The following is a 17,729-nucleotide window of genomic DNA, read 5'->3' as shown; positions in this document are numbered from 1 at the left end:
TGTTAACGAGCCTCATATAGAGTCCACCAAATGTATGTAAGAAGTATGCCTAATTCAATAGAGTAGATGCATATTTACCATCACCCCCTCTCACTAAAAGAAAAAGAAAAATCAGATCCATGCTATAATCTGCTTCTAACTTTGCTACCTCATCGTGCGAGTCATGCACATTCATGCACGCGTATCTCAGTTTTTGCCCCACCCTGGCCCACAACACAATGCATAAATATATGAGAGAGACATAACATAATAGATAAGTCGAAAATAAGGCCGTCGTCTAATCAGAATTCCAAAACGCATCCTGGTCATGGAGTTGCTCAAATTCTGTCTCCCTCTCCGAACTTTCTCACAAGAGGGCTGAAAAAAAACACGTTGCCCACCGTCAGATACGACCTCTCCCCTGACTTTTCAACGCCAGGGATCTTATCAGACCAAATCCTATAAGTACCCGCCAACCTCCATCATTTGTTTGTTGCCACCAAATTTGAAATCCATCTTCTTAAAGTTTACCGAAAAAGCTGCCACACAGATCATCTTACTCTTCACTTCGTCATTTGATATTTAACTCACTTTGCCATGAAAGGATGTTCTTCAAGAGGGAACCGGAACAATGAGAACGACGAAGAAACGGGGAAGAAGAGGGGATTGCGGTCGCGATGCAATCCACCCCGGTACCGAGGGATCCGGCGGCGCCCTTGGGGCAAGTTCGCAGCTGAGATCCGGAACCCCTCGAGGAAAGGCACTCGCCTCTGGCTCGGGACCTTTGAGACGGCGGAGGAGGCCGCCCGCGCCTACGACCAAGCTGCCTTCACCTTCCGAGGCCATCTGGCCATCCTCAACTTCCCCAACGAGCAACAATACTGCGTTCAAATTGACGGCAATGTCACTGGCCACCGCAGTTCTTTCTCGGCGTCCCCATCACTGTCGTCATCGTCATTCTCTTCAGCATGTTCGTCATCATCCGCTGTGTCAGCTCCCGCCGAGTCATCCAGAGATTTGATCGAGTTCGAGTATCTGGACGATAAGTTGTTGGAGGAACTACTGATGTAGGGTAAATGCGGGAAGGCGAGTGCATATTTAGGTTTTCTGAAATTTCATGGATAGAATATTTTTTTGGTTTCTTGTTTCGATCATCTTCATTGGTGAGAGATTTCACTTGTGGAAAGAGATGGCGTGGCATCTCCTTTGCAGGGTTTATGCATATTATGTTTGAATAAATGACATTTGGTAATCTTCAAGACTGCATTTTCACAGCAGGGGCTTAATGTGACTCGGAAATATTGTAATTTGTATGATAACTTCGATCAATATTAGCCAAACAAGTGGCTTATCATACCTATATCTTTCGAAAGTACTTCTCTGAGTACTTGCACTCAATTTAAGCAGTAGTATTCATACAAACACAGATTTCTGGGATACTAAAGTTCTTTCATTTCAATAAACTGTTGCAATATATCTTCGGTTTCTAATGTTAATTACCAATATACAGTTTCTGAAATCATTTCGTAGTAATCTATTCTGGAAGTGCTTCTCTGTATTTGAGGACAGGTTGATGTAAAACCAGGCTGAGCTAAGATTTTGCAGCTTTGAGGTGCAACTATTTGTTTTGTAGCGATTTGGGTGCTCTGAAGCTGAAACAGAACTTTAGTGTTTTCCAAAATTATTGGATTCCTTTTTCTGAATAGGACATGATTCAAATGGCGACCGAGAACTTTGAAAGTTGTTCTTCATGTGGACCTGAATTCTCCAGTCTCGCGTAAGCGGTTTCGCTCCTTCTCCTTTCCAATTTTGGCTGCCTTGAGTTGAATGTGACCCACCTTTCCTTTTTCTTTCCATTTAAACAAGGTTTCACGACATACTATGAAGTATCTTGTTTGTGGTAGCTCCCGCGTCCTCGCGTGACAGAGAGAGAAGAGTAGGGGAAGAGATGGGGACCGCCGTGACACAAAAAGGTGGGGATGAAGAAACAGATGAGCTCGACCAGGGGTGGGCATCGACAACGGGGTGTGGGTCGGATTGGGGTGCCGTGCGGTGATATTCCAATGGTCGTGGGCGGCGCGGGAGGACGGGTTGGCTTGGATTTGCTTAGGGTTTTGGTTTGGTGGTGTCTTGTGGTAAACGGGTTTGGAAGGGTGGCATGGGATAAATTTGACAGGAAAATGACATATTAGCGAGTAGGAGGATGCAATGAGATCCCAAAAGTCACGATGGTTTGTGTAGGTTTTGAAAACTAAGGAGGGTTTTGATCTTTGCGTGTAATAGTGACGTGGGTTTTCGAAGTTCTCCCAACCAATCCGAAGTACCCGTCCATCCCTTCTAGAAACCGATCTAACCCAACTCGAGTTGACTAAGAAAAGTCAACAATTTATAACCGACTTGACAAGTAAACGAAGTAACCCAAATTCGAAGAATCCAACTTGTTCGACCATGAAAGCTCATATAGTATCCTTAAAAAGTAGCGGAGCAATGGTGCAAACGTGCTTCATATACATGAAATTGCAAGCTTAAATTTCTTACATCTATTTTTTTTTTAATTTAGGTATCTCAAAGTAAGAAGTATAACTAATAATCATTGAGAGCTAACTTCAATATCCCAAATGTGAAATAGTATGCGCATTATTAATTTAAAAGAATTGCCCCAATGGTTCAAACTAGAGGCCACTGAAATCAAAATTTATCCTTATCTGAACTTTTCAAAATCTGACATAATATGAAATTAGCAATGTCCCGAATCATATACATTGCATCCGGAAATCAAATAGCATGGAATGAAGTGAATTGGCACTAAATCGAGTTGACCTAGTACTATACTTGAAATTTTGCTAATCGAAATGACTCATATCCAAATAGGATACGAAATCAAAATAAACCGAATCGAAATTGAGCTTCGGCCAGAAGCGACGAGGTTGAGCTTCGGCCGATCTCGCCAGTTGCTGGCAGGGCTGAGCCTCGCCAGCGACGGCGAGGACGACCCCTCTCTGGCAACTGGCGAGGTCGAACCTCACCAAGGGCGGGCAAGGCCAACCTCGCCAACCCCCATTTCTGGCCGGTCGCCGGACCAGCGACTGCCCAGAGGTTTAAAGATGAAGGAAAAAAAAGAAGAAAAGGAAAGGAAAAAGAAAAGAAAAGAAAAAATAAATAAAATTTTTGAAAAAATAAAAAATAATATTAAAAAATTAGTTCGGAGTAAAATTTTCACAGGTATACCAGTTTGAGGTTTTTTGTGGTCAAAAAAATAGTTCGGAGTAAAATTGTCACAGGTGTACCAGTTTGGGATTTTTTGTGGTAAAAAAAATAGTTTGGGGGTGAAATTGTCACAGGTGTATCAGTTTGGAGTTTTTTGTGATAAAAAAAATAGTTTTTGGTAAATTTGTCATGGATATACTAATTTATGATTTTTCGTGGTATTGACCCAATTAATAAATATATAGCTCTTTTCATATTAATAGATGTAGTCTTTGGTCATCTTTCATTTATAGTGAATAATGATGGCGCGAGGGGCAACTCAGTTCGATACAGTGACAGAGAGAGACAGTGATTCTGTCACGTCCCCGAGTGCCACGTTATGAGTGATGAGCGCAAAATGTGTCGGTAAGTAAGTGTCGTTCCACTTCTCTCATCTTTTAAATTATGCAAAGTTAGTTGACACAATTTTGTAAAAATGCCCAAATGACAATCAATGTTTAATCAAAATGCCTTTTTATACTAGAATGAATGAATAGGGTGACATGCTCCATTTTGTCACATTTTTTCATTCCTAGATGGAATGTATAGGTCCATGATGATTTTCAATGTAATTCAAGTAGATTGAATACTCAAGATGTGACAAGTACAATCCCATTTGCCGAAAGTCTATTTTCGATGTATTCAAAGTTATAAACCATGGGATAGGACTTTATGGTTAAAATGGAGCATGACAAAAGACATTTGCATTAAACATTGGTTTCATTCACATTTTCAAGTATATGCTCTTTCAAGGCATAAATGGATTAGAAGTGGCATTTATATTACGTCATAAGAATGCAAATGTACTTTACCTCCATTTTTTTCCGTAAAAGGACATATAATTAAAATGGGGGCATTTAAAATTTGATGTGTAATCCATGGTGATTAATAATGAACTTTTTTGCATAATTAGGCTTGATGGGAAAACTAGACATCTAAATGATTCTCATTCCACGAAAAGAGCTCATGGCTTGGTGGAAGGACATGACAAAAGATAACCAAGTTTATGTTCAAGATAGGTTGTGATACCTTTCAGACTTGATCCATGTGGAACATCAAGTCAGTTTGATCCAAGCATTGGCGCATTTTTGGGAAGTTTCCACCGCCACCTTCCAATTTGGAGAGTATGAATTGACACCAACTTTGGAAGAATATCAAGCCGCCATTGGAATTGATTCCAAGCCTAGGGTCGTAGAGCCACCCGTTAGACTTAATCCCATAAGCATTCTTGCAGAATTCCTTAACCTCAAAGCTTCCAAAATCGAAAAGTTAATCAAGTCAAACACGGTAAATTTCCATTATCTTTTCTAATAGCCAATTTTTCCAAACTTCCTAGGGAAACGGGAAACACTTCGGCTCGGGTTTTCATTCTAGCCTTTTTTGGCTTCGTTCTATTCCCCGTATCTAGAACGGGATTCTACCCTTTAGCTGCAATAATCACGAGGCAAGCATGTCTCAAATGGGATTTCTCTAACATGCTCCTTGCCCAAATCATCATTTCCTTGAACACATATCAAAATCGTGGAAAGGGAATCTTTCAAGCTTATACGGGTCTCCTATCTCTATGGTTCATCTCACATATTTGACCATGGTGCCATTCCATGAGTATTCGTGAGATTTGCCCAATGATAAATTCCATAGAACGATACCTTCGTATTCAACATAAATTGCCCAAGTAATCTTTCTTAGATTGGGCAAACTTCATTAGAGCCTTAACTCTTAATCAAATCCAATGGCGGATCAATTGGCCAAAGATTAGCAAGGCAAGGATTACAAACCAAGAAGGGAACGCAGTACCATTACTCGGGTTGAATGGGGGAGCCGCCTATTGTCCCTTGCGAGTTGTCAGACAATTTGGGATGCTTCAACAAGTCCCACCGGCATGGAACCCTGAGGAGTTTGCTTTTAACATTCCAAGTGGAATTATACCCGAAGAAGAGAAGAAGGACCTTCAAGCCAAGGTTCACAAAATCATCCTTTCTTTGGATAATTCACCTTCACAAGTAGTGGAATGGCCAAAGAACTTAGAAGGAGACATGAAGATTTATATGGCATCCAAGGAATACATCAAATGGATGGAAAATAAACGACCAATTGATATGGAACTATATGTTCCATTGAGCATTATAACGGATCCCGAGGAAGAGTATGTCCCAGAATACATTGTCCCACACGTGCCTAGAGTTGAGCCTTACATCCCTGAAGAAATCGCAATCGATGTCGAAGAATGGGAATCTCGAATCAAGGAATGGAAGGATTACCACGGGGCGGAAGCTACCTTACTTAGCAAGAAGCCTAGACTTGGATGATTTAGAATTCCCATTCGAGTTTAAAATCATTTTGTAAAGCAATCTTGGATTTTATATGAAATACTCATTTTTCAAAATCCGTTTGGATAAATTCAAAGTCATGATTAAAAAAGAGGGATCACCATGGATTATAATTCTTTGAATGGTATGATTACTTGAGAAAAACATTGATGAGAAGTTTTATACAAGGCTAAGGCTTGTGTAAAAGTTCTTATCCTTGTAAATCACAAGAAACCATACAATTAAAAGAATGTGGGTTTTCATATTCATTTCACCAATTCTAATATCCTGATGATTTTCATGAAGACAGGTTTTCACCAATTAAAAGACCCCGAACCCGTTTACAAATTAAAATGGCCAAGGAAGAAACTCGCACTCGACTAGCTGAAGTGGAGAACCAGATGACGCAAATGGCTGCCATGATGGCGGAAATGAAGGCTTTTATTCTCGTATCTCGAGGGTCTTATCCTACTACTCCAAATGTAGGAACTTCAAATGCTACTGAAACACCAGTTGAAGACCTAGTCAGAAACAAAGAACTGGTTCAAGAAAATCCTCCAAAGACTATGCCTGAGATAGTGAATTTGGAAGATGATGATCAAACCAAGAAAGCATCCAAAACAAAAGATGAAGAAGAAGCCAAGAGATTGGCCAAAATTGAAGAATGCTTAGCAAGTCAGGGCTATGAGCTTCAAAGGTTCGACAAGTTCTCGCCATACGCGAAGGTGGTTGTTCCATAAAATTACAAAGAACCAGAGTTCGTGAGCAAGTATGATGGAGCTGGCTGTCCTAAAAGCCATTTGAAATATTATCTCCGCAAGATGGCAAGATATTCAGACAATATGCCACTTCTTATCAGCATGTTTCAAGATAGTTTGAAGGGAGCAGCCTTGGCATGGTATACCGCTCTTGACATAGAAGGTTTTACCGAATGGGACCATTTGGCGGGAGAATTCCTTCGCCAATACAAATTTAATGTCGAAGTATTTCCAACCCAGGAAGACTTAGTCAGAACCGAGAAACGAAGAAATGAAGGATTCAGAGCTTACGCTCAAAGGTGGAAAGCTGTAGCCTCACAAGTTAAACTGGCTATAAATGAGGATGAGCTTATTGAACTCTTCTTGAAGTCATTACCAATTGAGTACTACGACAAGCTGCATATATCAAGCTGCCAAACATTTACCATGTTGGTGAAGGTCGGCGAAAGAATCGAATGGACATTAAAGGAAAAGAAATCTCAAGAAGTGACAGCACGGAGACCGTATACTGGAAGAAAGGATAAAGAACCTGTGCATGACGTGGCTATGGTATCTAGCCCTAATGTTAATCAGGCTTCGTTTCCAAAACAGTCTAATGTCCTTTGGAGAAATCCAAAACAGTTTGAGTCGAAGAAAAGACCCGTAAAGCAGTTCACTCCGTTGCCACGGCCCCTGTCGAAATTACTATCGATGCTGTTGGAAAGGTATTTGGTGGCCAAAAAAGTGCCAAGAGATAATCCTGCAAGGTTCCCCTGGTATGATGAGTCAAAGACTTGCACATATCACACGGGAGAAAGAGGACACGATGTGGACTATTGTATAGTCTTGAAATACAAAGTTCAGCAACTCATAGACAAGAAGATATTAAGTTTTCAAGAACCAGAACCAAATGTGCATCAGAACCCGCTTCCTGAGCACAAAGTGGTGAATATGGTCCTTATAGAATGAGAAATAATAAGGCCTGACGAAGAAGATGAATATGAGGCCAAATTAAAGTCTGCTCGACAAGAAGATGCTCGCTTTCGTCGTGAAGCATTCTTGAAAGGGGAAATTATGGACAACTTGGGAGAAGATTCTGGTAAATACAACTTCCAAGTAAAGTATACTCCACCACCGTGGGCTTTTAAAAGTGAAGTGATTGTGCCCGATGGTTGGGGTGGCATGGACAATGAGCTTAGCAGACAAAATGAGACTCTATCCGGAGATGAAGTGGATCAATTTGAAGAACAAAAAGAAAGGATTCGGCAGGGTGAAAGGCGATTTACCCAAACTACATTTGAGCAAGGTGATACTGTAGACCTCCATGGTCAACACAGTGGAAAATACAACTTCCGTGTTAAGTACACACCTCTACCCTGTGCTTTTAAAAACGAAACTATTGTGCCTGATGGATAGGGAGGCATAGATGAAATCTCAATCAACAAATTAAGTCTTGAGGAGAAAGAAGATCAAGATGAGAAAATGAAGAAAAAGGCTCGCCAAGGAGACAGACGATTTGTTCGTAAAGCACGAAGACAAGGCGAAATTGTGGATTATCTAGGACAAGACAGTGGCCGGTATAACTACCGTGTCAAATACACACCACCTTCATGGGTATCCAAAGATGAAAATATTGTGCCTGACGGTTGGGGTGGAATGGATACTATTGAAGCTAACAAAAGCATGGTGTCTATGATTACACCACTATTGATTAATCTTGATGAAGTGGGTAGGCTTGAGGAAGAGAACATTATCAGTGTCGTTATAACTGAGGACGAAAACACCTACGCACTGGAGTAGGAAGGCATGAGCATTCATACACCCATAATAGATTCATAAGTGACCCAAATCTCTCCGAGGAGATCACTTGTGATATTGAAGGAGATAATGAAGATGACGAATGGATCAGAAGAGAATGGATCCGTCATGAAGAATCAAAGCCACTCACGTTAGAGAAAACGATTACTGTTAATCTGGGTGATAAAGAGAACCCCAAAGAGGTTAAGATTGGAGAAAGTCTTCCTTCAGCAGAAGTAGAAAGAATAACAGATTTGCTCAAGGAATATCAAGATATATTCGCATGGTCCTATGCTGACATGCCAGGCCTTGACCCAAGTATAGTTGAACACGCTTTGCCAATTGATCCAAGTATTTCACCAAAGAAGCAAAAATTGAGGCGAACAAAGCCGGAATTGGCAAAGAAAATAGAAGAAGAAGTGATAAAATTACTCAAAGTCGGTTTCATCGAAGTAGTGCCATATCCAGAATGGGTTGCCAACAAAGTACCCGTAATGAAGAAAGATGGTCGGGTGCGGGTATGTGTTGATTATCGCGATCTAAATAAAGCAAGCCCAAAGGATGATTTCCCGCTTCCACATATTGATGTATTAGTGGATAGCACTACTCGGTTCGAAACGTTTTCATTCATGGATGGTTTCTCAGGATATAATCAAATCCTTATGAAGAAAGAGGATAAGGCGAAAACATCCTTCATAACACCATGGGGCACATTTTGTTATAAGGTGATGCCTTTCGGTCTGAAAAATGCTGGCGTCACATATCAAAGGGCAATGGTAACTCTGTTTCACGATATGATGCACAAAGAAATCGAAGTATATGTGGATGACATGATTGCAAAATCCAAACAAGGAGAAGACCATGTTGATGTGCTTCACAAATTGTTCGAAAGACTTAGAAAGTACAAGTTGCGGCTAAACCCCAACAAATGTGTATTTGGGGCAAAATCTGGCAAACTGCTAGGATTTGTGGTCAGTAACAGAGGAATCGAAATCGATCCTTCCAAGATCAAGGTAATACATGACTTGAAGACTCCTTCTACGGTAAAAGAAGTGAGAAGCTTGTTGGGGCGATTAAACTACATTGCCCGCTTCATCTATCAGCTTTCTGAGACTGCTAAACCATTCTTCAAACTATTGAAGAAAAACGCCAAAGTAAAGTGGGATGCAAAATGTCAACAAGCCTTTGACAAAATCAAAGAATATTTGGTATGCCCACCAGTGTTGGTACCACCAATTTCTAGAGTCCCGCTGATCTTATATTTGACGATTCACCATGAGTCATTAGGAGCAGTGCTTGTACAAAGAAGACCAAATGACGATAAAGAACAAGCCGTTTATTACTTGAGCAAGAAATTCACAACATCAAAAGTGAATTATCCAGCAGTTGAGAAGACATGCGTTGCATTAATTTGGGTGTTACACAGATTAAGACAGTACACCTTTCATCACCAAATTTTGCTAGTGACCAAATTTTGCTAGTGACTGAAAATGATCCGATCAAGTATCTTCTTGAGAAATCCTCCCCAAATTTTGCTAGTGACTGAAAATGATCCGATCAAGTATCTTCTTGAGAAATCCTCCTTGGTCGGGAAATTAGCAAAGTGGCAAGTCTTATTATCTGAGTTCGACATCAGAAGTTCATCCCAAAAGTCAGTCAAAAGGCGAGCAATAGCAGACATGTTGGCAGAAAATTCGCAGAATATCGCCAATTCTGAAGAACGACTTGATGACCACATATTGACATTGGTCAATGACAAATGGACCATGTATTTTGATGGTGCAACCAACTTATCTGGATCAGGAACTGGGGCAGTACTGATCTCCCTAGAAGGCCAACACTATCCAGTATCTGTAAAACTGGTATTCCCATGCACCAATAACATCGCTGAATATGAGGCGTGCATTCTCGACTTACAATTAGCCCTTTTAATGAGGGTAAAAAGGTTGCGAGTATATGGAGATTCTATGCTCATCATATTGCAAACAACTGGTGAATGGCAAACTCGAGATGCCAAGCTGATTCCTTATCACAGATATTTAGAAGAGATGATAGAAAGTTTTGAAGAGGTAACATTCGATTATCTCCCAAGAGCTCAGAATCATTTTGCAGATGCTCTTGCAACTTTGCCATCCTTACTACAGGCTGAAGATGGTATGGATGTAAAATCATTGAAAATCAATATTCTTGAGCAACCAGCTCATTGCATGATGGTCCAAGCAAAATTCGACAATGAACCATAGTATCATGACATCAAAAGATATCTTCAATCAGGAGAATTTCTTGAAGAAAGCCAACCGGGTGACAGGAAATTCATAAGGAAGATAGCCAACAAATTCTTCCTCAGTGGTCAAATCTTCTACAAGAAATCATCTGATTCAACCCTGTTAAGATGTGTGGATTCTACAGAAGCTGAACAAATCATGAAAGAAATTCATGAGGGTGAATGTAGACCGCACATGAATGGACATCTTCGAGCCCGAAAGATTATGAGATTAGGATACTACTAGATGATAATGGAAACGGATTGCATCCAACACGTGAGATGTTGTCATCAATGTCAGGTTTATGGAGATAAAATCAATGCACCGCCAAATGAGCTACATCAAATGTCCGAGCCATGGCCATTTTCGATGGGGGCATTGATATGATTGGTCCAATCAACCCCAAGGCCTCAAATGAATACCGGTTCATCCTGGTTGCTATTGATTATTTCACTAAATGGATTGAAGCAAACTCCTACACAAATGTTACTGCCAAGAACGTTACAAGATTCATCAGGCGGGACATTATTGCTAGGTATGGAGTTCCAGAAGCAATAATTACGGACAATTGCTCAAATCTAAACAACATAATTGTAGATGATTTACTTGAGCATTGCCATGTCCGACATCTGAATTCATTTCCATATCGTCCACAAATGAATGGAGCAATTGAAGCGGCAAATAAGAATATCAAGAAGATACTGGCCAAGACAGCAAAAAATTATCGTGATTGGCACGAAAGGTTGCCGTATGCTCTGATGGCATACCGAACTTCAATTCGAACATCAACTGGAGCAACCCCATTTTCCTTGGTTTATGGAATGGAAGCAGTGCTACCTGTTGAAGTGGAAATTCCTTCATTAAGGATACTGTCCCAGTTAAAGCTTTCAGAAGCTGAGTGGAACCAACAAAGGTATGAACGACTCAACATGATCGATAAAAAAAGATTAAGAGCTATATGCCATGGACAAGCTTATCAGAGAAGAGTGGCTAAATCCTTTAATCGAAAGGTGAAATCGAGGAATTTCAAAACAGAAGATTTAGTAGTGAAGAAAGTCATCTTCAACAATTCAGATCCTCGTGGCAAATTCACTCCGATTTATGAGGGTCCGTATATTGTCAAGAAGGTTCTTCCGGGAGGAGCATTGATTCTTGTAGATATGACAGGAACAGAATTGGCCTATCCTGTAAACGCAGATGCTGTCAAGATTTTCTACCCATGAAATGAAGACAAACATTCAAGAAAAGATTCGGGTCACTTTAGAACATGTGCATATCATGCATATCATGCATACAATGTATTTCATGATCATGTTTATCTGTTTTGCAGAAGAAAGCAAGTTTGAATATGAACCTGTTCACAATTTCAGAATTCCCAATGGAGTTATCAAATAATAGAGGGAAGTATCGCTTTCAATTCTATTTTCCGTTGATATCCTCTAATGTGCTTTCTGTTTTATCATCCCCAGGGAAATAAAGGAAATGGAGCAACAACAGAGGAGTACCTAATATAACCAAAGCGAAGGCATGCAAACAAAAGGGATCTCGATAAATTGATTAGACAGGTATCCCTAGATCGTGAAGGCATGTGAGATTACCTTTTTAAGAGAAAGATCAAACCTTTTTTCTTCCCCAAGCGGAATGATACTAAAGCTGAACAACAATAAAACAAAGTGTTTTGCAAAGAGAAATACTTCAAAAATGTTTCAATCAAAGATTTTGAAACACGCTTTCTTTGAAAATGCAATAAGCATCAAAATTCCCTAAAAGGGATAATTTGACAAATGGCTTTGAAAAAATTTCATAGAAAGAGTTTGGATCAAATCAAAGGGAAAGACCTTCAAATGATGAAAGGTAAGCCATATACAAACACGTCCCTTATACACTCAAAGTCAAAGTGTAGAAGTGAGTGAGAAAAACTCATCCGAAGGAAATAGGGGATATTCGCAATGATTACATGGATTGAAATGATGAAAAGGCAATCATTTCACTATCCCAAACACATGCTTATCCCTTACAAACCAAATTTGAGCCAAAACAGTGGAGAAGTTTTCCCTAAAACAACCCTGTTAAGAACCACCCCACATTGGGGAAAATCAGGAGGTTTGTGGATTGATATTTATGGAGAATAGGATCAAGAAAGATTTTATTACATACACTTGCATCAATCTTTCCGTGATAACTTCAGATGAATTCATATGGAAGCTCATAACATCCAAAGAGGAAGAAGAGCATTTCGTTTCCATATCCCAAACACATTTACTTTTGACAAAGCCCAATTGAGCCTGAATATTCATTTCAGAACCCCAAGTTGGTGACCATCTCTTCGCACTGGAGCATGAGCATATGATCCACTTTGATGAATAGAAAGCAAAAGGGCAGAACATAGAGTCCTTAGAATGCAAAAAGATCAAGGACAAAGGAGTCTGGGGCATGAAAAAGCAGTGTGCCTGGTAAAAGTAAGGCCAATGCCCAGAAAAATGAGCAAAAGAAAAGAAAGAAAAGCATTCAAAAACTACAATTAGAGTCAACCTTGATCAACTCCCCCGTCTTCTCTTTAGGAAAAACCGAGGATTGGCAATTGAAGATGAGTTAGCCCATAAGCGTGAAGATGCTTGTCTTTTCTACAACCATTTTAAAGCTGAGGCGAGCAAACTTCAACGCTTGGAGACCAGGAAAGAAGAGCTTGAGGCAGAGCTGAGGATGGTGGTTACCCAAATAGAAGAGTAGAAGCTCACAATCTCGAACTTCTGTCCTACACTCAGGCACAAGATGAAGCAGTGTCGGGAGTTGGAGAAAGAATTTGATGATACTACTGGACTGGTTAGGGTCCATGAGAAGAAGAGAGCAGAAATTATGGATGAAAACCATAGGCTTGAAACTGAGTTGAGAAATTTTGTAATAAAGGCCAAGGCTTTATTGGCCAAATGGGAATGAAATGAAAGACCCACTTGCTGGATTCTATTTTTGGTTTCCTTTGCATTTACTTAATTGTGGAATATCCCAACAGTGCAAATTCCCGACGCCTCCTTCTCACTTCTCCTCTCTGAAATTACTGGCTACTGACTTAATAACCGTTTATCCATACGCATGAACCACGTTTTGCCTCTATCTCACTTCCCCGAGAAAAACTCTGGCACATTACTGCCCACGATCTGCTCCATATCCTTTATCTTTATAACTGCTCAAGCTTACCAGATCTTTCCTGCGAACTTACAGTCATGCTCATGATGTCTTCGCATGGTTCTTCATCTCAATTGCTTCTTTGGTCTCAATCACAAAGATGTCGTATTGTCCATGAAGGTAAACTTTCCATTGAACATTACCAGGTCTGAGCTTTGACAACCATTCTTCGTTTCCTTTAACATGGACAACTTGTTTATTCAACTACCTATAGGTGATCGATCCTTATGGAGGAGACTGCATGAATTGTTGTCCCAAGGACACCATGCTTTATTATTGAACCACAAGCATAAGGTAGAAATTACCGATTTGACAAACCTCTTCAGATTTAAAGTGTTTCTGTCTGCAGATTCTACCTTTTTGGATCTGGTTTGGGAGCTATGCTCTTTATTCTCTACTAGCTTTGTTGAATTCGAACATAATGTGAGGGAGATTTGGAATTTGGAGCCTATTATTGTGGAAGCTGACGCTTTCAACTTCAAATTGAGGAGGAGTCTTCTCGATTGCGAAACTCCAAAGAAGAATATGCTCAAGCTCAGTACTCTTGTACTCAAGCTAGAGATGACGTTGAGATGACACGTCGACTTCTCAATTTCCTTTCCAATCATCATCGTGTGGAGCAGAGGATACTCAGAGATGAAATTTCTCATGTTAAGTCTATGGTTGAAGTTTCTTCAAACAGGTACAGGCAGTTGCTTCAAGAAGCTTGGGAGAGGTTTGAAATTGTTCACTTCCATTCTCGTCGCATGGAGTGTCTTGAGGAGCAACAATCTAAACTCCACTAGGATCTTGCCTTGCATTCTAATCGTGTAGCCCAGAACCTCAAACTTGTTAAGAATTTGGAGATCTTTGTAACCAAGATTAGAATGTACTTTTATTTCTAATGAATGGACTAATCTCCTTGTGTTTCCCAGACTGATGGATGATATTTCTTCAGGAATTTTCCATTTATAGAACGTGATAGTTCTTTTCCATGACATCCATCAACCTGTATGCGTTACCACTAAGCACTTCGGTAACTAAATATGGGCCTTTCCAATTTGATGACCATTTACCGAATTCCTTGTTTTGGAGATTAAATGGCAAGATTGCTTTCCACACTAAATCCCCCACAACAAACTACTTAACTTTAACTCTCTTGTTAAAAGCTCTGGCTACTCTTCTCTTTTGTGCAATCAACTGATCCAAAGAAGCCGCACGAACTTCGTCTTGTTCATCCAAATTTATGTGCATCCAATCTCTATAATCTTCGGGCAACATTTCACTCTACAATTGGACTCTTAAAGATTGTACTGTTATCTCCATTGGTAAAACTGCTTCTTATCCATATGTAAGCATATAAGAGCTGACACCTGTACTTGATCTTCGTGATGTTCGGTATGCCCACAATACTGTTGATAGTAAAGTATCCCATTCCCTTGGATTTTCTTCTAGATGCTTCTTGATCAGACCAATAACAACCTTATTAGTAGCTTCAGCTTGTCCATTTGCCTGAGGATAATATGGTGTGGAATAGATCATTTTGATTTCTCTTGATTGTGCAAATTCCATTACTTCACTTCCAGTAAACACTGTTCCTTGGTCCGCAGTAATTGACTCAGGCAAGCCAAACCGATGAATTATGTTTTCTTCAATGAACTTGATCACGGTCTTTTGTGTAATACTCTTATATGGAATGGCTTCCACCCACTTCGTAAAGCAATCCATAGCCAATAAAATGTAACTGTGATTATGAGAAGAAGGTGGATAGATCTTACCTATTATGTCCATTGCCCATCCTCTAAATGGCCATGGCTTTATAACAGAATGGAGCTCCATAGCATGTACATGTTGCAACGGTCCATGTTTTTGACACGAAAGACATGCTTTGGCATAGTTGATACAATCCTGCATCATTGCTGGAAAAAAATATCCATACCTTTTTAACAGCCATCTCATCTTGATTCCTGCTTGATGAACTCCATATATGCCTTCATGTGCTTCTGCCATAACCAATTTTGCATTATCTTCATCAAGACAACGTAAGAGCAATCCATATGAGGATTTTCGATATAATTCTTCTCCTAATATGACATATTTCTGGGCTTGTCTCCTCAGCTTTCGATCTCTTGAATCTGGACTTTTCAAATATTCGATGATAGTTTGTCTCCAATCCTCTTCTCGAACTACGTTGCTAACTGCTATCGGTATCTTTCTTTGTTCAGTAGAAGGTACCGACAGTGTTATAGTAGTTGTGATGTCTGCCAACTCTTTTGATATTAGGTATCCAGAAGCTACTTGAGCCAACTCGTTAGCCTCGAAATTTGTGTCTCTTTTAACATGGACTATGTCGTACTCTCTGAATTGCTCTAATTGTTTCTTGGCCAGATAGTAATAACTAATCAAATTTTCATTCGAGCACTGGTATTCTCCCTTTAACTGTTTTACCACCAATTGTGAATCACCAAATACTTTGATAAACTGTGCTTTCAACTCAATCAATATTCCCAAGCCAATAATCAATGCTTCATATTCAGCTTGATTATTTGAACATTCAAAATCTAACTTACAGACGCACCTTGTAAGTTTCCCATCGGGAGAAATTATTATCAATCCACCTCCAGCCCTACTCTTAACACACGATCCATCAAAATACATAGTCCATGGTAGCACTTGACTGAGGCTTTGCTCATTTTCTTCCATTTGTAAACATGGGTATTCGGTAAGAAAATCAACAATGGCTTGGCCTTTTACTGCTTTGATCGGCACATATATCAAATCAAACTCAGACAAGATAAATGCCCATTTGGCTATACACCTTTTTATAACAAGTCGGGATAGCATATACTTTATTATATGAGTCTTACTAATCACATGCATTGTAGTTGGCAATAAATAATGTCTTAACTTCATACAAGCAAAGTATAAAGATAGACATAATTTTTCAATTACGCTATATCTTTTTTCAACATTAGTTAACGCCCTGCTCAAATAATATACCGCTTGTTCTTTTCCATTCTCATTCTCTTGTCCCAACATACTCCCGATAGTTATATCGGTAGCCGATAAGTACAATTTCAGTGGTTTGCCTGCTTTCGGCGGCATTAATACAGGAGGATTTATTAGATAGGCTTTGATCAAATCAACGCCTTTTGTTGTTTCTCTCCCCATATAAATTCGTCCTGATTTTTGAGACGCAGGAGCTGTGTCATCAGCTCCGTTTTATCAGACAAATTGGCAATGAATCTTCTAAGAAAGTTTATTTTTCCAATCACTATCTGCAATTGTTTCTTTGACGTAGGATGGGAAAGCTTCATGATAGCCCTTGTTTTGTTCTTGTCAATTTCAATTCCTCTCTGATTGACCAAAAATCCCAAGAAATTTCCTGCTCATACTCCAAAGGCACACTTGGTTGGATTCATCTTCAATTTGTACTTCCTCATCCTAATAAATGCCTGCTCGAGATAATCCAGATGATCTTCTTGGGCTGATTTAACCACCACGTCGTCAATATAAACTTCTAAGAATTTACCGATCATATCATGAAAAAGAAAGTTCATTGCCCGCTGGTATGTAGCTCCTGCATTCTTCAATCCGAAAGGCATAACTACCCACTGAAAAGTCCCGATCGCACTAGGACATCTAAATGCTATCTTCAAGACGTCTTCCTTAGCAATAAAAATTTGATTATAACCCGAATGACCATCCATCAAGGATAACATCTTATTTCCCACCGCTGAGTCTACTAACATATCTGCCATGAGCATTTGGTATTCATCCTTTGGAGTGGCATTATTTAGATCCCGAAAATCAATACAAACTCTCAGCTTTCCATTCTTCTTTTTCACAAGGACAATATTTGAAAGCCACTCTACATACCTGGCTGTATCAATAAATTTTGCTTTCAGTAGCCTTTCTATTTCCTCTTTGATTTTATCAACTACATCTGGAGCAAATATTCTTGCTAACTGCTTATGCGGAAGAAATCCTTTCTTGATTGGAAGGCGATGTTCTACAATATCTCTTGACAAACCAGGCATTTCATGATAGTCCCATGCAAAGCAATATTTGTACCCTTTGATCAGGTTAACCAACTTTTCTTTCATGCCCCCTTGCAAAAACGTACTTACATACACTGGACGGAAACAACCAGGCTTTCCTATATCATCCTCTAATAATGGATCTTGAGCCTCCATTGTTCTGTCTTCTTTGACTAATAACTCTTCCCATTCATC

The 17,729-nt window shown here is 39.7% G+C and overlaps 1 protein-coding gene across 1 annotated transcript; it reads left to right on the top strand.

Moving 5' to 3' along the window:
• Positions 1–485: 485 nt before the first annotated feature.
• On the top strand, positions 486–1,335 carry LOC115677582 (ethylene-responsive transcription factor ERF098-like). Its single transcript, XM_030600769.2, has one exon. The coding sequence runs from the start codon at positions 577–579 to the stop codon at positions 1,048–1,050; it is 474 nt and encodes a 157-aa protein (XP_030456629.1). The 5' UTR covers positions 486–576; the 3' UTR covers positions 1,051–1,335.
• Positions 1,336–17,729: the final 16,394 nt, after the last annotated feature.

This window comes from Syzygium oleosum, unplaced genomic scaffold (assembly GCF_021117445.2).
Source record: "Syzygium oleosum isolate NSW1041296 unplaced genomic scaffold, Sole_v2.1 Sole_v2.30, whole genome shotgun sequence".
In the NCBI taxonomy this organism is placed as follows: Eukaryota; Viridiplantae; Streptophyta; class Magnoliopsida; order Myrtales; family Myrtaceae; genus Syzygium; species Syzygium oleosum.
Note: the sequence above shows the minus strand (reverse complement) of the source record. Positions and strands in the feature narration are given on the sequence as shown.

What these genes read in the sequence shown, in the direction of transcription:
- LOC115677582 (XM_030600769.2), top strand. Translation starts at nt 577, where the DNA reads ATGAAAGGATGTTCTTCAAGAGGGAACCGGAACAATGAGAACGACGAA.